The sequence below is a fragment of the Octodon degus genome, unplaced genomic scaffold, assembly GCF_000260255.1.
Source record: "Octodon degus isolate 3935 unplaced genomic scaffold, OctDeg1.0 scaffold00210, whole genome shotgun sequence".
Classification (NCBI taxonomy): Eukaryota; Metazoa; Chordata; class Mammalia; order Rodentia; family Octodontidae; genus Octodon; species Octodon degus.
Window position 1 is genome coordinate 1515246 of NW_004524786.1, and position 17487 is coordinate 1532732.

Below are 17487 nucleotides of genomic sequence, written 5' to 3' on the forward strand. Positions count from 1 at the left end.
GCGTGTTTCGGTTGCAAAGATGACTGATGAGCTGTGTGCGCCCAGATCATGACATTTTTCAGCTGGTGTCTTTCTCAAGTTGCTGTCTGTGACTAACACCGCATTCCCCGCATTTGAGGCTGGGTCTTATATTAATTTTTGTTCCAAAAGACTCAAGAGGGCCTATTTCCAGGGCTGTCTTATTTTTCCACGTGTGCCAGTCTACATCTCTGCACGTACTCATGGGCGAAAACCTACCCTTGTTCAAACAGTCCTGTCATATTCTGGAACAGCGCCATAACTCTCTAAACCCCAAATTCCAGTCTGATTTCTTGCAACCCCATTTCCCATGGAACCACAGGCCTGAGTCCCTCCTGTCTGGCCACAGAGTTCTCCTCAGAGGAGCACCTTGTGCCCACGAAGCCCTCTCGCGGTGCAGTCGGCAGTGATTTCGCCCCACGGATTCCTCGCCCAAGGCCCGAGCTCTTGCAGGCCGGGCTTCCCGAAGCTCCCAGTGAATCAGGTGTTGACTGAAGACTCTCAAGACAGGAGCAGCAGCAGGGCGCTGGCAGCTAAGAAAGATGGTCCGTGCAAAGCCACAAAGCACTACGGGCACCAACGTGCAGAAAATGTTTCTTCATTTAACATGGCTGCACCGAGTGTGTCTGTTACAACCCGCGACACTAATTATGAAGGTCCACACAAGGCCCGGGCACCTCCACGCACTGTCAAGGGCTCAGGTTGCTGGTGCGCCACGGCGGCGCTCATCCGGGTGTTTGGCAGGAGGTCCGTTGCATTAAGCATTTACCTCCCATCCAGGGCCACCTACTTGGGCTTTACTTCATTATAATTTGTATTATCGTTTAAGTACTAATGTCTATAAGTTATTTAATTTATGCTAAATTATATGTTATTTATATTGAATTTTATTTATATTTATTATCTCTTATTGTTTTATAATTCAGCACATCATTGTGTGTTGCCACAGACACGCTAAATGCCTCTATCTGGCCGACAGTCTTAACTATGACTTATTCTGGAGGTACAGCTTACATGATGAGCACCCTGAAACATCAGGCTAGGGCTTATTTTCCAGTTAGGTCTTATTTTCGGGCAAATGTAACAAAAGACAACCAATGGTCTGTGTGCAACAGCACACAAAGCTGGGTCCAGTCCCAGCCCTGGCTGTTGTCGCTTTTGTGACCCTGGCAAGGCACATAGCTTTGTCAACTGCTTTGTCATGTGCTCGTGTCTAATGAGGGTAACAGCAGCAAGCCCCGACTGCCTGTGGCTGTCCGCTGACATGGGCCCGGCAGGTCCCCACACCTGGACTCCAACCAGTTGCTGTTATAAAAATTCAGCGTTCATGCTGCCATTGCCAATAGGAATTGATATCGCTGATAATACCATGATGATTCTATGTGGTGTCGAGCTCCTGTTTCACTTAATGATGGGCCGCGGATGCTTCTGTTTTACGTTTAAGCAAGAACGTGCCTCTCTGCTGTTGAATCCACAGGGACGGCACATGCTCAGAGCTTGGAGGTGTGCGCTGCCTGACGGAACGATCCCCAGATCAGACCTGACAGCACAGGGAGGCCTGAGCTCTGAAGGAAGAAAGGCAGATGAGACGGGTGGCCAGAGCCACCCTCTGGCCAAGGGGTCCGTGGCCTGGGGCAAGGGATCCGTGGCCTGGGCCACAGTTGCAGGGGCATCTTGGCCACGCTCTGGCCGTTCAGTGCAGTTCCATCATTTCGAGAGGGAGGCCCAGGCAGGCGGGGCAGTGAGGGAGGCTGGGAGACTCACGCCTGGTATGGCACCCCAGTGCTTCCACGCTGCTCTGCGGGCCCGTGGTCAGCTCCTGTCGCTGGCTCCATGCCAGGAGATCGTGGCTGCCAGGGCGCCGGCTGTCCACACCGACCCACCTTTCCTGACTGTGAGACACCTGGCCTTGATACGTCCCTGCTCCTGGATGCGAGCGCAGCCACGCTGCCCAAGAGACCCAGCTCGCTTCTGCCTCGGACGCGGGGCCTTCCAGGAGTCGGTGCTCTGCCGCACGTTCTCGCTACCCTGATTACCTGTCCTAGGAGCAAGCTGAAGTCCTCCTAAAATTTAGAGCTGCAGTAACATAGTTTAACATCATGAAGTTTAATAGAAATTGGAGTCAGAGGGCTGTCGAGGGTTGATGGCGGATCCGCAGAAATTTCCAGAAAGCAGGCACAGAGACGTAGCTCAGCAGCGCGGCCCTTGCCTGCGCTAGGGTTTCCCTCCCGGCACCTGAGTACGTTGCCTGAAACTGAAGTGGCGCATGCATTGTCCCCTTTGTGTGATGGCAGATGGCTTTTTTGCTGGGTGCGTTTTTGTTTTAATGTTTTGTGTTGCTTTAGAGTTTTGTCTTAGTTCCTGGCTCCCAGAGGGACCTTGACCGACTCTTCCCACGCGCAGAGCCCCACGCAGAAAACAGGGCAGACAGTTCCTTTCCTCCAGATGAGGCCCTGTGTGGGCCTGGGGTCCAGGTGTGGGGTGCGCCCCGCAAGAGGGAACCCTCGCAGGGAGGAGGGCGGGGTCCTCTGCACTACTCTGGCAGGTTGGGGGTAAGCTGATGTGTCCTGTCCCCCAGACTCCCTGCCCAGGGCTGGCTAGGACAGCGACCTGTCATGCTCCAGTGACAGTGATGTCTCCTCTTCTCCACAGTGCTCCAGGCCCTGCGGGGGTGGTGTGCGGTCACGGCAGGTGGTCTGCCAGCGGCCTGGTGGCCAGCGTGTCCCCGACCTGAGCTGCGACGTGCTGGAGAAGCCCCCGGACCGCGAGCCGTGTGGGGCCCCCACCTGTCCTGATGCTGCCTGGAGCGCCGGCCCCTGGAGCCCGGTACGGCCCTGAGCGCGGCCCTGCGTACGGCGTGGTGTCCCCTGATGGTCAGGCCTAGCCCACGGCCCGGGGCTCGGGAGGGCTCTGGAAGCAGTGGGCGTGCTCTCGCACTTTCGAGATTTCACCTGGTAGATCTGTGCTGTGGCCAGAGTGACGCTGCAGAATAGGCACACCTCACGCAGGACCGGTGCCAAGCAGCGGCTCCCTCCCGCAGGACTGGCGGTGCAGCCAGCCACCCCCGCAGCCACTGCATGGCAGGCATCCTTCCCTCTGCAAAGCTGGAGGAGCTTGGGCGTCGGGCTGGGGCAGTCCCGCTCTGTGAGGCCAAAGCAGCTTTTTCTTCAGTGATGTGCTTCAAGGAGCCTGACGCATCCTCCTTCTTCTGCCCACGCGGAAGCTGGTTTGACACCATGCTTGTGCTGGCCCCAGACCCCTTTCCTACCTGATTGGTCAGCAGGTGCCGTGGCCAGTGCTTGCCGCTGTGCTCGCCGGTGTAAATACTCTGCAGCCTTTTAGGGCGCCTCTTGGCAGAGCCAGAATGCTCAGCTGTGTCAAAACAGCAGCATAGCTCACTTGTCCCACAGGCTGTGGGGACACCAGCGCTGCTTTGTGGAAATAGAGCAAATGTTCCTGCCAGCGCAGCTGCTGCACGGCGCTGGCTCAGTACCGCAGCGTGCCATGCGGAAGGCTGCTTCCCCAGCGTGAGCTTGCGAGGCAGCTGAGGAGCAGGGTAGCCGAGCGTGCGGCTGACGCACACGGCGCTCGTTTCAGCGTCTGAGGTGGCATCGCAGGCTGCAACCCGGCAGGTCCCCGCTGCGCCTTGTAGTGCTCAGATACCTAGGAGAATTTAGGGCATTGTTTCCACCGTGACTGTCTGCTGTAGGAATTTTATGCGTGAGCTTAAGAAGTGTTACTCTGTTCCAGCACGGTTCCCTCAGATCACTTAACGGCGTCTTCCCAAGTGAGACCTTGGAAGAGACCTAAGATAAAGTTACAGCTGCATCTGACCTTCCCCCTCCTGTCAGCCATCTGCTATGTAACACTTACTGCACCCCATTTTCCAGAGCTTTCCTGGAGCCCATCATATGACACTCTGTTCATTCAACTAGCCGTAATGCCAACACCAGAGCCGTGTTCCGCAGGACGCGGAACTGAACAATCTAGCTGGGTGCTTTGTTTGTTTTTACACGGGATCGCCGCCCTTCTGCCTAAATATTTTAAGAGCCTACTTTTAATGGAGGGCAAGAAGTTTATTTTTATAGCTGTCCTGTGTCCCACATACAGTGTTCTGCAACACAAGGAGGGAGAGAGGGGGGAGGCGGCAGCATTCCAATACCCTGGCACTCACAGAAGCAAGGGCGTGGGCTTTACAGCTGTTTTGACTGTTTATGTGATTTTGGTATTTCCTTTGTAAAATGATCATTAGTAGAATATACACATATTTACATGCCTCTTCATTCAAGAGAGCAAAGCCATTTCTTCAAGGACTTTAAATTATGATATAAAAATTAAATGCTTGTTATGTAAATAGATCCATTGGTAGCAATTATTTTGCCAAAGTCTGTGTAACAAGGCAGGCTTTCAGAGTCTTACTGTAGGACTCTGATTTTCGGCTCCCTTCTGTGCATGCTTTGGTACAGTATCTTGGTAATTCTAGACGAAGCATGCCTCAGCGAGTTGTGTAATAGCCATCAAGTCACTTCTGTGGTGCTTTATCTTGGTAACTGACAGTGAAATTAAGAGCGTTTGAGGTGCTAACACACTGCTCTCGAGAGTAGAGCAGTTTATATTGACCAGAAGTCACAGTGACATCACGCAGTCTGCCAGAGGCTTTCTGTCCCCAGTCTGCCCCCCAGAAGCTACCACTGTGTGAGCCAGCTTTCCCAAGGTCAGAAGCAGCCTTCTCCAAGGTCAAAGTGGAGATAGCTCACTTCAGTTTGCTACTAAAGAACAGTTTTCAGGAAAGAAACCCAGAATTACAGTTGACCGAGCTTTCAGAGCATGGGAGAGGCTTCTGGGGGCTTAAGTTCACCCACTCACGTCCGACGCAGCCTCAATTCCGGCTCCAGTCCTTGTAGATCGGAGGGTGACCACTGTGAGAAACAGCATCCAAAAATCCAGCCTTTTCTCTCCTTTTAAAAATACATCCTTGGACTCTTTCCTGCTCATGTCTTGCTTTGTGAACAAGGTTCTCTACCAGCACCCCAGCCCCAGCCCCACCCCGCCTTTAGGTGAGGTCTTGGCCAATCCTGGGAATGCGCCCTGTAGTTTGTCCCATGACTAAGAGGGCAAATGCAAAGGGGGCGCTATGCTGAAAGCAGAAAGTGGGCTACACTCGCGCCTGTTCTGGGATAAGCTGCCCTGTCTAGATGATTAAAGTAACCAGGTCTGCCAGCGGTGTCACTCTGGCGTGGCCCATGGCTCGCCTGTGCATTGCCCGGGTGTCTAGTTGCCGGTCAGCCTGGAGCCTGCAGCCTGCAGCCATCCTGCAGAAATTGTTCTTTGTTCTTGTGGGCACAAACTTAGAAGAGCTCTCCGAGCCTTGCTTTAGGTGCCTGAGGATAAGTGCTCGTCTGCCTCATTAGTGAGCCTTTCTGTGCTCGCGGGGGAGCCGTGCCTTTGTCTCTGCCCGCCTGCTCACACTCTTGTATCTACCTCATTTGCATATCAAAGTTTGCTTCTTCCATAGGTAGGAAGAGAGAATGTTGGCTATTGGCGCCTTATAACCTCACTCCATCCGTCTTTCGAAAAGGAAAGACTGTAAAGATCATTATTGTATTTCCTGAATGCAGCCTTAAGCAGCCGCACCTGGTATTTTCTGAATATTTTGAGCAGTACAGATGTCTATGTGTTTATATAATAAAGTGTATTTATTTTTCCATGTTATTTAATTTTATATGCTGTGTTTAAAAGTCAGTGTTTATCAGTGGACTGTGAAGCCACGTAGGCTATAGGAATTAGCAATGAATGTATATGTTTCTTTTTGGTCTTAAAAAGGTAAATTTTGATTTTGTCAGTCCCACACATCTGAGCAGCTGAGTGTCAAGGTTGTTGGGGAGGGTAGTTCTAGCGTGTATTTTAAAGGGATACTTTAAATATTTAAAGAACTGGAAATAATGCTTAGTCGTATAAACAAAAATATATGAGTCTTAACATTTCATTGGGTATTTTCTTCTTTCTTGATACTGTATTGTTATCCCGATTCACTGAGCCTTACTTTGGAATATGAATGCTCTCCATTTGTTAAATTTGTAGATGACAAAACAGCCCGAAGACCGAAAAGGTTATTAGAAGGAATGATTCCGAACCATTAGAAAAGCTAGAAAAAATAAACGTACTGTGCATAAATTTTATTACACCTTCTTCTTGTGTTCAGATAACTGCAAAGGGTTTACATTTGTCCATTTGTGCTCACCCGACATACATTTCAGAAAACATTACTTACTAAAGCAAAACCAAGTACCATCCCGATAAACTGGGAAGGTGCAAGTCAGGCTTCCCTTTGCAAAAAGTGAAAATCATGAAAATGACCCTGGTGCCCCCTTGATGCCTTATTCTCCTGAGCTTCCATTCTGCCTGCTATTTATTGTGGTGGTTGTGGGTGAGAGAACCAAAATAAGGGAATCCCTTGAGGAGTAGATTTTCTTTTCCTAAAAAGATACGAAAAGAGAGGTAACATTCCACAGCAAATGATACCAACAGCTAACCTGATTGAGTATTTACCATGTACCACACCAAGGGGGTGCTGGCTATACCAGCTGGGGGGGCTGTGAGGACCCCGTGGCAGCTGCCCGCTCTGGTGGAGAGGGCTCATGCCACGTGGGCCAAGCGATCGATCCTGACGTGGCAGGCAGGAGCAGCCTGTCAGAATAACGCTGATGCTCCTTTACCTAATCAGTAAGACTCCTAAAACCCGGCATGACCCAGTGTCCACAGCAGTGAGCAAGTTTTGACTATATTTGATTCTAACACCCCAAAATCCAAACTTATTACTGCTGTAGATAAATTCCCCCGACGAACAGTTAAGAAAACTTCCAGCAACTGTCTTAAGTTTATGGAATGGGAAAACATCGCGCCCATGTTAAAGATGCAGTTCTGTCCAGAGTAGAGGCAAAATATCAAGATTTTGACTATGAAAATTAATCACATTTAAGTACGTGTGTTTCTCTTAAAAAATAAAGTACAGCCATATTATATGGTTGTGTCTGTGTAGAATGTAAAAACAGCTTGAAAAGATCGGAACAAAATGACATGAAATTAGACCATTTCTTTGGGTTCCGTGTGGATCGGGGCTCTATAACTCACTTGTCTCCAGTGCATCCAGAGAAATCAAAACACTTGCCTACGTTTCTGCAGAACTAGAGGGAAAACTTAGCAGTTCTGCAGGGCTTACAGTGACTTTATCCTAGGAGAGACTCTGTTCCTGCCTTCTTTGGTAGCTTAATGGAGTTCCGTTTTTATGGGTTTAAAAAGCCCAAAGATGGGACACACCAGGGTCAGATAGGTTTTAGACTCTTAGGAGGAGTGTGACACCTCCCTCACTGGTGGCATGGCACTGCCGTCCTGGGACTGGGAGGAATGAAAACTTTGGAATGTGCAGTGGGAGGTAGAAATTGTATCCCAGCATAATTGGCTGGGGGGTGTCCCCGCAGATTAGCAAAGGCCACTGGCTCGGGAGATTTATTTCATGGGGGATGGGGAGGTAAAAATCCCAGCAGCAGCACCATTCCTTTGAAAATGAAAGGCTGTTAGGCGGTCAATGAACACTTTCTTTTTTTAAATTGTTTTTTTTCCATTTTGTAAAAATAATTTTATTGAGAAACAAATAGCAGTGAGACAATTTCAAAACCGGTTAGTAGGACAGTTTCAATAATTAAACATTGCCGATTGTTGTCTTCTTAGTGGTTATTCATAGTACAAGATGCAGACATGATATCCTGTCCATAAACACTATTAGTACAAATCTTTCTATTCATCAAATTAAGAGAAAGTAGCTGTATATCTATCCTATTTTACATATACAGATATAAAATAGTCCTTCGTTTGTATCCCATTTTTTGTTTAGTTTTATCAGAGATGAGTATTCCATTGCATTTAAATATTGTAGGTGCATGAATTCAGCAAAATAATCCCATACAGTCCAGTAGTCCATCATAGTAGTGGGTTATCCGTAGGACTGGCAGTGTCAGAAGTTGTTGGCTTGAGCCTTTTACAGCTCAGCATATTAATACGGCTTTATTTCTTAACACTTTCAAAGTACTGACTAGGAGCCCCGCTTGCAGGTGCCAAGGGTCTGGCAAGGAGCAGGCCAGAGCTGCTCCTTGTGGACAAAGTGAGACGTGGTACTCAGGGAGGAAAGCAAGGGAACCGGCCCTTTCTCCTGACAGCTGCACCGCGTGGCCAACATAAGAGTGGAAAAGTGCTCCTGGGATGCCCAGCCTAATGGGGGCTGATCAGGTCTGCTCAACAAATACTAGTCGGCAGCCCTGTGGGGTACAGCTGGCTCATCTGCGGGGGAGGCCCTAATGCCTCCTGGCTGATGGCGTAGGGGCTCACAAACTCCATCATCGTCTGTGTTTCTGTGCCCCACACCCGAGCCGGGGTCCGTGGAGGTCCTGAACCTCCGCCTTCTTGTTAGCACCCTCTGGCCCCACAAACGTGTGGGCAGTCATGCTCCGAGGGCCCATTTCCATTTTAATGTATAGCAATACAAACATCTGGAATGGCCGGGGCGCCGCACCATCTTCCTTCCTTCTTGTTTTTTCCCATATGGGATCCTTGTCACGGAGGGCTTTAAAGGACAGAACTCCCCTTTCCAGAAATTTCTAAAACAGAAAATTGGCAGCTATGAGAGGTGTCCGCTGGATAATCAGGAAGGTACCCATACAGGCCAGCCCCTCATTCCTACCAGCACCTGCATCCCCCTTTCTCCTATAAGAAAGAGGCCGACAGAGTCCCATAACTTTCCATAAGGGTAGAAATGTTCCGTGTCTTTGCTTTCCAGTATGGGAGCGAAGGGCACTATTTCCCAAGTGGAAGTCAATACATCTGTGAATTCTAAACACTTAAAATGTGGCTGAGTGCCAAGGAAACTGCACTTTAATTGCAGTGATCTTAAATCTAAGTAGCTGCCTGTAACAGGTGGCTACCAGGTTGGACAGCACAGCCACAGGCATCAGCCCTGCCTGCAGCCGGGAGTCAGGGCGAGCCAAAGCTGGACGAAAAACACTGTGTCAGCACCTCAGAGCCCCCGGGACACCCTCCCAGCCAGCAACTGGCATTCTCCAGCCCATCTTGTGTTTTGTGCCTTTGTTTTTCAAAACTACAGTGGGTGTTCCCTGACAGCTGGACATTAGAAAAAAAGTTGTTCCGAATCAGCTGTGTTGAGAGCATGGGTTCCAGGACTTCACTGTAGAACAGCTGCTAGCGCAAGCTCTGCCCCCGTGTGCCTCGTGGCTCAGCCTTATCACGGCAGCAGTGAGTGCACTTAGGAGAAAGCACGCTCACCTGTGCAGCCGGCTGAAAGGCAAGGCCTGGCGGATGGTTCCGGGGTGAAGGCAGAAGTGGAGACCACCAGGGAGCCGCCTTGCAAAAGCCGGAATGCCGAGGGACTGTTCTCTCTTTGAAGAAAATGTTTTAGGGAGGCAGCTTTTCGTATTCACTGAACCCAGCAGGTGACAAGCAGATTAGCTTCACAGGGCTCTGTTTCGCAGACACTTCAGAAGAATCAGAATGGAGGCAGTGTCCCCTCCGTCACGTGATTGTCATCACTTAACTTTGCAAACCTTGCCCTCTGCCATGTTGGTAAAACCCTTATAAATTCATTCCATCACACCTTATGCTGCAGCACCCAGAAGTGTGAATGTGTGCAACAGCTTTGGCTGCACACTCACCCATGATGTCATCAGTTATTCTTCCTGGTGACCAGATAGAGAGAGACCTAACTCCACACAGGGCTCCGCTCTGCATTAAGCTGCAGTCCAGCAGGTGCTTCACTTTCCGGAGGCACTTGCCAGTCTGCCAGGCTGTTCTCAGACTGCCTAACCACCAAAACCAGAAGTAACTGCAGCAATTACATCTCCCCAAACCACTGTCTTCTGAAGTATCTCAGAATGTGAGTGAATTGATATATTTAGTTACTCACAAAAAATCTGATTTTTTGCACGGTGTGTTTCCTCCCATAACTGTAGGGAGGGCTTTGATTTTTTAATAATGGCTTCTATTGTGGAGACTTTGTATACATTAGGAGTTACCCTAAGTGATTTACCCGTATAGCCTGGGTTGCCCCTCTCTATTTCTTGAATTCAGCACCATAAGACAAGTTCACGGTAGGCCACAGAGCTGGGCCCCGACTGAGGGTTTGAACATTGACATTTCAGACTACTGAGCCCCAAGTCTGAAGCCAATGGAATCACTGTGTAGTTAGAGAAATGGTGAAATGCCAGCTCCTGTGGAAAGAGGATGTCATAATTCAGGATTTTTATTATTGTTGTCATCATCCCAGATTTTGATGACTTAAACATTCTGGAATTAATCGAGCTATATATAAATTGTGCTCAAGAAAACTGAGGAAGAAGATAAAATTGTTTTTCTTAAAATTAAGCCAAATCAAGAGCAACATTTAAAGATTGTTAGATTTTGAGAAAAACTCATACAGCACTTACTAAACACACACTGGGTGACGTCTCTGACACTCGAGTACAAAAGGAGAAAGGAAGGCCCAGGGTGCTGGTGCCGGCCCAGAGCCCCAGCGCTCGGGAGGCTGAGAGGAGGAGGAGCTCAAGGGCAGCCTGCGCTGCGGACAGACCATGTCTTAAAGAAAAACCTTGAGATGCTGAATCTGAGTCTGTATCTAGTAGATAGTCAGGCTGGCCGGATGCTGGTAGTGCCCTTTAGGGGATTTACAGGTTTGACAGCAGTGAGGTTGTCGCAGCAAGTCCCACCAGTGAGCTACGGGAAACGGTGACGTTAGCATTCCCTGACAGCTATCTGACGCCGACTCCTCTCTGGTTGGGACCAAACATCCTACCTGCCTTGAAATGTCTCCAAACTGTCCCGAGCTAAAGCCAGCAATAGGAGTGGGGCCCCGCGTTGGCACAGTGTGCTGGTGGCAAGCCCATGGCGCTGCGCTCTGTGCGTCACCTCACCCTCTCTCACCCCTCAGTCTCTATCCACCCCCGGGTGCCTTGGTCCACGTGGCAGGGAGAGCCTGGGGAGCCTGCTGAGATGAAGAGGAGGGAACTGGGACAGGAAGGCATCAGATCAGGTTGGCCTCCTGTTTCTTAGCAAAGACCAGGTAAGCATGCAGACAGGAGCAGCGTGAACCAGGGGAGACCCGGCTTCGCAAATCGTTGTGTAGCCCCCAGCACTAATTTCCTTCAGGCCGAAGAGGCTGACAGTTAAACATCCTGCCTTCTCAAGGGGGGCTGCAGGTCGTGCTGGAGTGCGTGAATGGACCCGACTTCGCAGACCTTGAGTCCTCATTCTGTCGGCCTAGACACAGAAATGAAGAGACGTGGACCACTCTCTGGAGTGGTGTCAGTAGGGACGGCCCGACAGTCGTGCGGTGCTTCTGTGGGATGGTCCCCTGATGTGGGAAACCAGAGATTCGGGACGACACGAATACCAGCTGTGATTTGTTCTCAGACTTCAGGACAAGACAAAACAATTGGCACAGAGGGGAGGAGGAGTGTGTGTGGTTGAAGGTTGGCAATTGGGGATTCCAGATGGGGGGATAAAAAGATCTTTTTGATGTTTGTGTCATTTTATGTAAGTCTGCAAATTTTCAAAATATATCATTTAAAAGTTTCCTTGAGAAGCATATCTAGAGTATGTGTGTTCTTTTACAAGGAAATAGGCTAGATCTGGATTGATTTCAGGGCTTTCAAAAGGGTGGCACATTTTAAGAAGCTGCTTTTGATCCCGATTTGCACCCTAAAAATGATAGCTCGAGGAGCGGGGGTCATCCTAGCCCAGCAGAAGGGGCTCCTCCTGCTCTCCCATCTTTCCTGGTCCTCTGCTCTCCCCCTGCAGTGCCCTCCCTCTGCAGCTGCCCTGGGCACCCTTTTAGGGAATAATGAGGGGGTTCCCTCCCTTCCCTCAGAGAAATCCTGACTTACTGCAAGTCTTGTGGTTCTCTTCCACTAGATGGCTGGCCCGATCCAATTTCTCCCTTTTTTTTTTAAATCTACTGATACCCAAAGTCCAGATTCCTTTGAAAACTAAAAACTTTTCCCCAAAATGTGTGTGGTTTGTGTTTGTTTTCCTTGAGCCTAAAACAAAACCAAGCATGCTCACCTCGCCACCTCGCTATCCCACCCGGCTATTGGCAGGAGTCACCAGTGAGGCCATTTCCATCTCCTTGGTCATCTCTGAATTGGACCTGCCTTGTTGGGACCCGCAGAGGGCCAGGGCCGTGAGGACAGGGAGGGCTGCTGCTCACTGTACTGGGGACTCCTCACGGCACGTGTGGGAGCTGACCTCACGTTGGACACGTCACCTTCTGGGTAGGCCAGGCCTCAGCCTCTGCTGAAGCCTCTGGCCTTGCTGATGTGGGGTCTCCAAATTCTGCCCCAAAGCCACTCTGTGTGGCCCTGCTGTACACATGTGATTGAAATCAAGTCACTGTGGAGAAGTTACTAAAGCTGTCTTGCCCGAGCTACCTTGGAGGAGCCCAGGGTTCCAGCCACAGGGTGGGTCTCACCACCATGCCCAGCCCCGGGGCCCAGCAATGTTGGGACAGTTTATATGAATGCAGGTGGCAGTCCTGTGAGGCCCAGTGAGTAGGTATCAGGGCTGCTGCCAACATGCGGAAGGCACGGTGCCACAAGAATTGTCCTAGGTGAAATTTCACAAGAGGCGATAGTTGCGAAACCCGAGAAGGCATCCTGTTCAAGTCAAAGCTGCAGGCTGTAGGGAGGGAGGCTGCCACCAGAAGCTCTGCTCGGGATAGCTGTGTCCCCCACTGAATGTTGCATGAGATCCCAAGAGGCTGTCAGGACTGTCAGGTCCACAACGGGGTCTCCAGGTTGTCTCTGCAGGGGGTGAACTTGCACACCACCATGCAGCGTGGCGCTCCTGAGGAGGGCGGGGAGAGCGGGGAGTGTGAGTGTGCCCAAGTGTGCCAGCCTGACCACAGCCCTTCCTCATGGCAGCTTTGGGGAGGTGACCAACTTGTAAAAGAAGGGCGTGGATGTAGAGGGACACTCCTCAGGAGGCCACGGCTGCTCCCCAGGACACACGTGCGTTAGGGCTGTCCCAGGAGCGCTAGCTGCATATGACGCAGGTGCTTTCTACATTTTACCCTCTAAGCATCAGCGGCACAATAGCAGGCAAGCAACAGTCCAGAAAGCAGTAAGAACTGGTCAAGCTTGAGCATCAGAATATTTAGGATTCTCTTTGGGATGCTCTTATTGAAGAAGATCAATTCTAGCGAGCACTTTATTTGGCAAGTGGGAGGCCGTGTTTCTAACTAGAGACACAGACACCAGTCCGCAGAACATTCCGTGGACTTCACGTGGGCAGCAAGGCTTCCCAGGCTCGGCCCTGGTGACGCATGGACACTGAGGTCCGGGGAGCTCCTTGTTGCGGCAGCTGAAGTGGCCTTGTGGGGTGTTTATCAGCACCCGTGGCCTGCACGTGCCAGTGTCCAGCACTGTAGCCCTCAGCGCGGCAGCCAGGAACGCTCCAGTCACTGCCCGGGGTCCCCTGGTGCACACAGATGCATCCGTCTGCCGCGCGTCGGTGGACTTCTTGCAGCAAGCTTTTCTTTCCTATTCTTACAGGTTTTAGCTGGGTATAATCTGTAGCATTTGCCAAATATACTCGGCAGTAGATTGCTGTATTTTAGGACAAGCATGTCTTTAGGGCTATGAAACAGGTCTCTTCCTCTTCCATGCAAGAGAAATTTGGTGGCTATCATGTGAATTACCTCTAGGTCAGTTTCGTTTCCTCCGTGTCAGAGGGGATAATGCCGGTGGTCAGATTTTCCAAAGGTGTGGTGTTGACTTGGCTTTTCTGTATGTGAATTTCAAGGGAAGAACTTTTTCAGGTCCACCTCTCAGTGTCCTGTTTTCTTTTTGCATGTCTTTCTTGCCTGACTAAATGCTGCGTGTTTACCAGCTTCCGAGCCCCACACGCACTCAGAATGCAGGCAGAACTCTGACATCAGGGGGCAGAACATGACCCGCTCGGGCTTCTACGAGGCGAATCAGTCCCAAGTCCTCTTTATGAAGGTCATTAACAATGGCAGTCATACCACAGTGACCACAGAGCTTTGAAAGCGATCAAGAAGTCTGTCGTAGGAGAAAGGCACACAGCACACCGAGCCCCCGCTGTTGGCCTTAGAGGCTCTGTGGTGGGACCTTCCTGCTAATGAAATATAACCATTTCTCTACTACAAAATTTTTTAAATGTGCTTAGTACAGGGTCTATAGGGTCTCGCTACACAGATTGGACTCATAGTGATCCTCCTGATTTCCACCTCCCAAGTGCTGGGATTACAGGTGCATGCCACCACGCCTAGTCTTCTCCTACTAGAATTTTTTTGTTAAAATGCAGAAATTCACACTGGTGTTCAATGTAGAAAAGATATCCAGTTTTCATTAGGCAAATAGGTGCCATCTTACAGCATTAATTAGAAGCTTAAATTACTAATGGACTATGTCAAAATTCCTTCAGAATTATAATTAGAATTTTGACTTTTAACTACAATCTTTCCAGTGATTCTAAGATGTTGAGTACATGCTGATTTTCAAAGACAGCAGCCCACCTGGTAGCCACCCCGAGACGCATGTTTCCCTGTGTGGTCAAGATCCTGCACCTCCCAGTCACTTGCTGATGTATGTGAAGTTCACTGGTCATAAGGCATTTCCTGATGTGGCCATTAGCTTGGAGAAGCCTAGGGTCATTAAGTCTGCAGAAAATCACCAAGCATAACTGTGTCACGTCTAATGATAGGTCTTCCTGTTGTGAGCTGCTGACACCTTGGCAGGGTTTCGTTTCTTCTCGTGGAGCTTCTGAGACTGTACCAGTAGGTGAGGGGAGGAAGCTCTTGAGAAATGCAGACTGAGAGGCACTCTGCCATCTGCACTGCCGGCAAAGCAGTGGGAAGGGGGAGAGCAAGCCCCCAATTCAATAATGGCTAAAAGGCCCTGCTTTCCTCCTGCTGAGATGTGTGTCTCTGGATGTAGGTTCAGATATTCGTGCACATCTCAGTCCTGGGGTGACGTCAGTGCCACCCCAAGCCCACGTGATTGGATGAGCTGCTTCCTAAAACAGTTGAAAGTGTTTGTGCCTTGGTACCATGGGGGCTGGTCCCAGGGCCCCTGACAGATTGCACCTCCACAGATGGGGATGCCTAAGTCCCTTACAGAAGACACTGTGTGCAGAGTCCGTGCAGTCCTGGGTATCTAAGGTCATCTCTGGGTGGCTCAGAACCTAACATAGCATCCATTCAGTGATCTACAAATAACGGGGCCCCAGGTTGGTTGGATCCCGGATGTGGACCAGCGCGGGATGCAGAGGGCCAACTGTATGTGCGTGTGACAGCTGGCCTAGAGAGCTGGCTGGGAAGACAGCAGGACTAGATGTGGCAGTGCAGTGTGCTGTCTGTCCCACTGTCCTTGCAATGATTAACTTTGGGAAGGGGATGTGGGGCGGCCACTGGTCAAGCACATGAGAGTGCAGGAACAAGCTGCACCGCCGCTCTTCTGTGAACACACTCCCGGGGTGACTCGAGCTCCCAGATCTGCCCTGCCTACTTGGGGCAGTAGCAGGACACATCAAGTGGGATTGCTGCTGCACTCTGGGCCGACTGCAGCCTGGCATCTCTGGGTGGCTGTGAGCATGCCCAGCGCCGACCTCTGAACACCTCCCCTTTAAGTGCCACAACCTTGAGCCCCTGTTCCTGCCAGTTACAGCTTTCCACTGGCAGCTTGCTCCGGCACTGCTTCACTCCCTGCAGACCTCGCAGCTGACGGTGAGGGTCCTGGGACAGAGGCCTCACTGGGGTCCTCCTTGCCGTCCCAACTGCTTCCACAAATGTTCCTGTGACGGACACAGAATGGGTCCTCATTCCACCTTCACTGCCCCCTCTTTCCTGAAAAATGCCAAAGGACAATTCAGCTGAAGTCAGTTTACAAAAAACATGGTTTTGAAAGGAAAAAGGCATCTATAAAAGTAGTCAGTGTGCTTGGAAATCAGGGACTCAGGGTCTGACATTGTAGCACAGCTGGACAAACTTCACCAGGTACAGAACCTGGGGGTTTGGCTTTCATTTCTCTCTTCATGGTGAGAAAAACTGCATAGTTTTGTTCTTGCAAAGCAGAGAGAATGGAGTTTTGCAGCTCTGTAGCTAATTTCGTGTGTGCTTGCTGTTGACCCATCTTTCTCCTGTACTGTGGCCTTGTCACACTGTGAGAGGCAGGAAGGACCACTGGAGGGCCGTGAGCCCCTAATCCTGGGTGGGGTGGGGAGGAGTGCGCCCTGCGCTGTCTCCTTGCTTTGGGGGCCCCTGTCTCCCTTGTTAGGCAGGCCCCCTACTTGGCTGTGGTACTGACAGCGGCTTTGAGTGTGCTCCAGGAGCTGACATGGGCATCCCAGGCTTTTCTCAGTCTGTGCAGCACCACAGGGGCAGGGCCGGGGCTGGGCGTGTGGCCCAGTGCCGGGCACATCCGCTTTCTCCTGCTGTGTTTCCTGACAGGCTCAGGCCTTCTCAGCTCCTTCTCATGGTAATAAGCACCAGGGTGGTCCTGGACACAAACAGCGTCAGCAGCTGTCAGCACTGGCTTCACAGCACTGGCCCCGAAGTCCCAGCCCTTGTTTCCTGCTGATGCTTTCTCTGCCTTCCTCTTCAATATTTTGGTTTTGGTGGCCCTGTTTAGAGCCGCTCGTTTTGTGAGAGGCCCTATAGAAGTGTCCCTAAAAGGGGTCACATGGCCTGCCAGAGACCTGCTTCTGGACGAAGGACCTTGGACACTCCCACAGGGACCCCGGCCCAGCAGGGGTGTGGCTGTGGACTCCAGGATGGCCCTCACTGGAGCCAGCCTCGTCCCAGGACACTGGAGACCTGGCACCGCGGAGAACAGGGAAGCGGCAGCGTCCTGGAGGAGAGATGCGAGCCGGAAGTGATGGGATGGAAGAGGCGGCCTTGGGACACAGCGCCTTTCTCTCTCTTACTTCAGTGAGCGAAGAGCATAAAAATAAATAGTAGACCACAGGAGCAAAAAGGGCAGTAGAAACAATAACTTGAACATTTACGTCCAGACCTTGCCCGTCTCGGTCCATCCTTTTCCATCAGTATCTCTTTTTGAAAGTTCATCTTAGATGCCAGTAAATTGACAAATACTTTTAAATATATATCTTTTTGGAAATATTCTTCTTAAAAACACATTGGGTACTGACAGGTGGTGATGCTGAGTATTATTTTCCTGTTGTCCAGCCGACATAGTAAGAGCTTCGTGTGCGCCGCCTCCTCTAGTCGTAGCCCCGCTGTGCTGGGCACGCTGCTGCTATGCAGAGAACAGCCCTGAGCCTAGAGAGGTTGAGTCACTTGCCTGCCAGTGACTCCAGTGTGGCACTGCACTTGGGCTTCTGGCTCGGGCTGCTGCCAAGCCCCCTGCTGCCTTTCCACCCAGGCCCTCT

General features: G+C 50.7%; 1 protein-coding gene across 1 annotated transcript in view; it reads left to right on the plus strand.

Annotated features, from left to right (window-relative positions):
• Window positions 1–17487, plus strand: part of Adamts9 (ADAM metallopeptidase with thrombospondin type 1 motif 9) — a 141497-nt gene that overhangs the window by 78951 nt on the left and 45059 nt on the right. The window contains exon 27 of the mRNA XM_004644783.2: window positions 2671–2844. Within this exon, the coding sequence (XP_004644840.1) occupies window positions 2671–2844 (174 nt within the window). The remainder of the gene's footprint in view (window positions 1–2670; window positions 2845–17487) is intronic.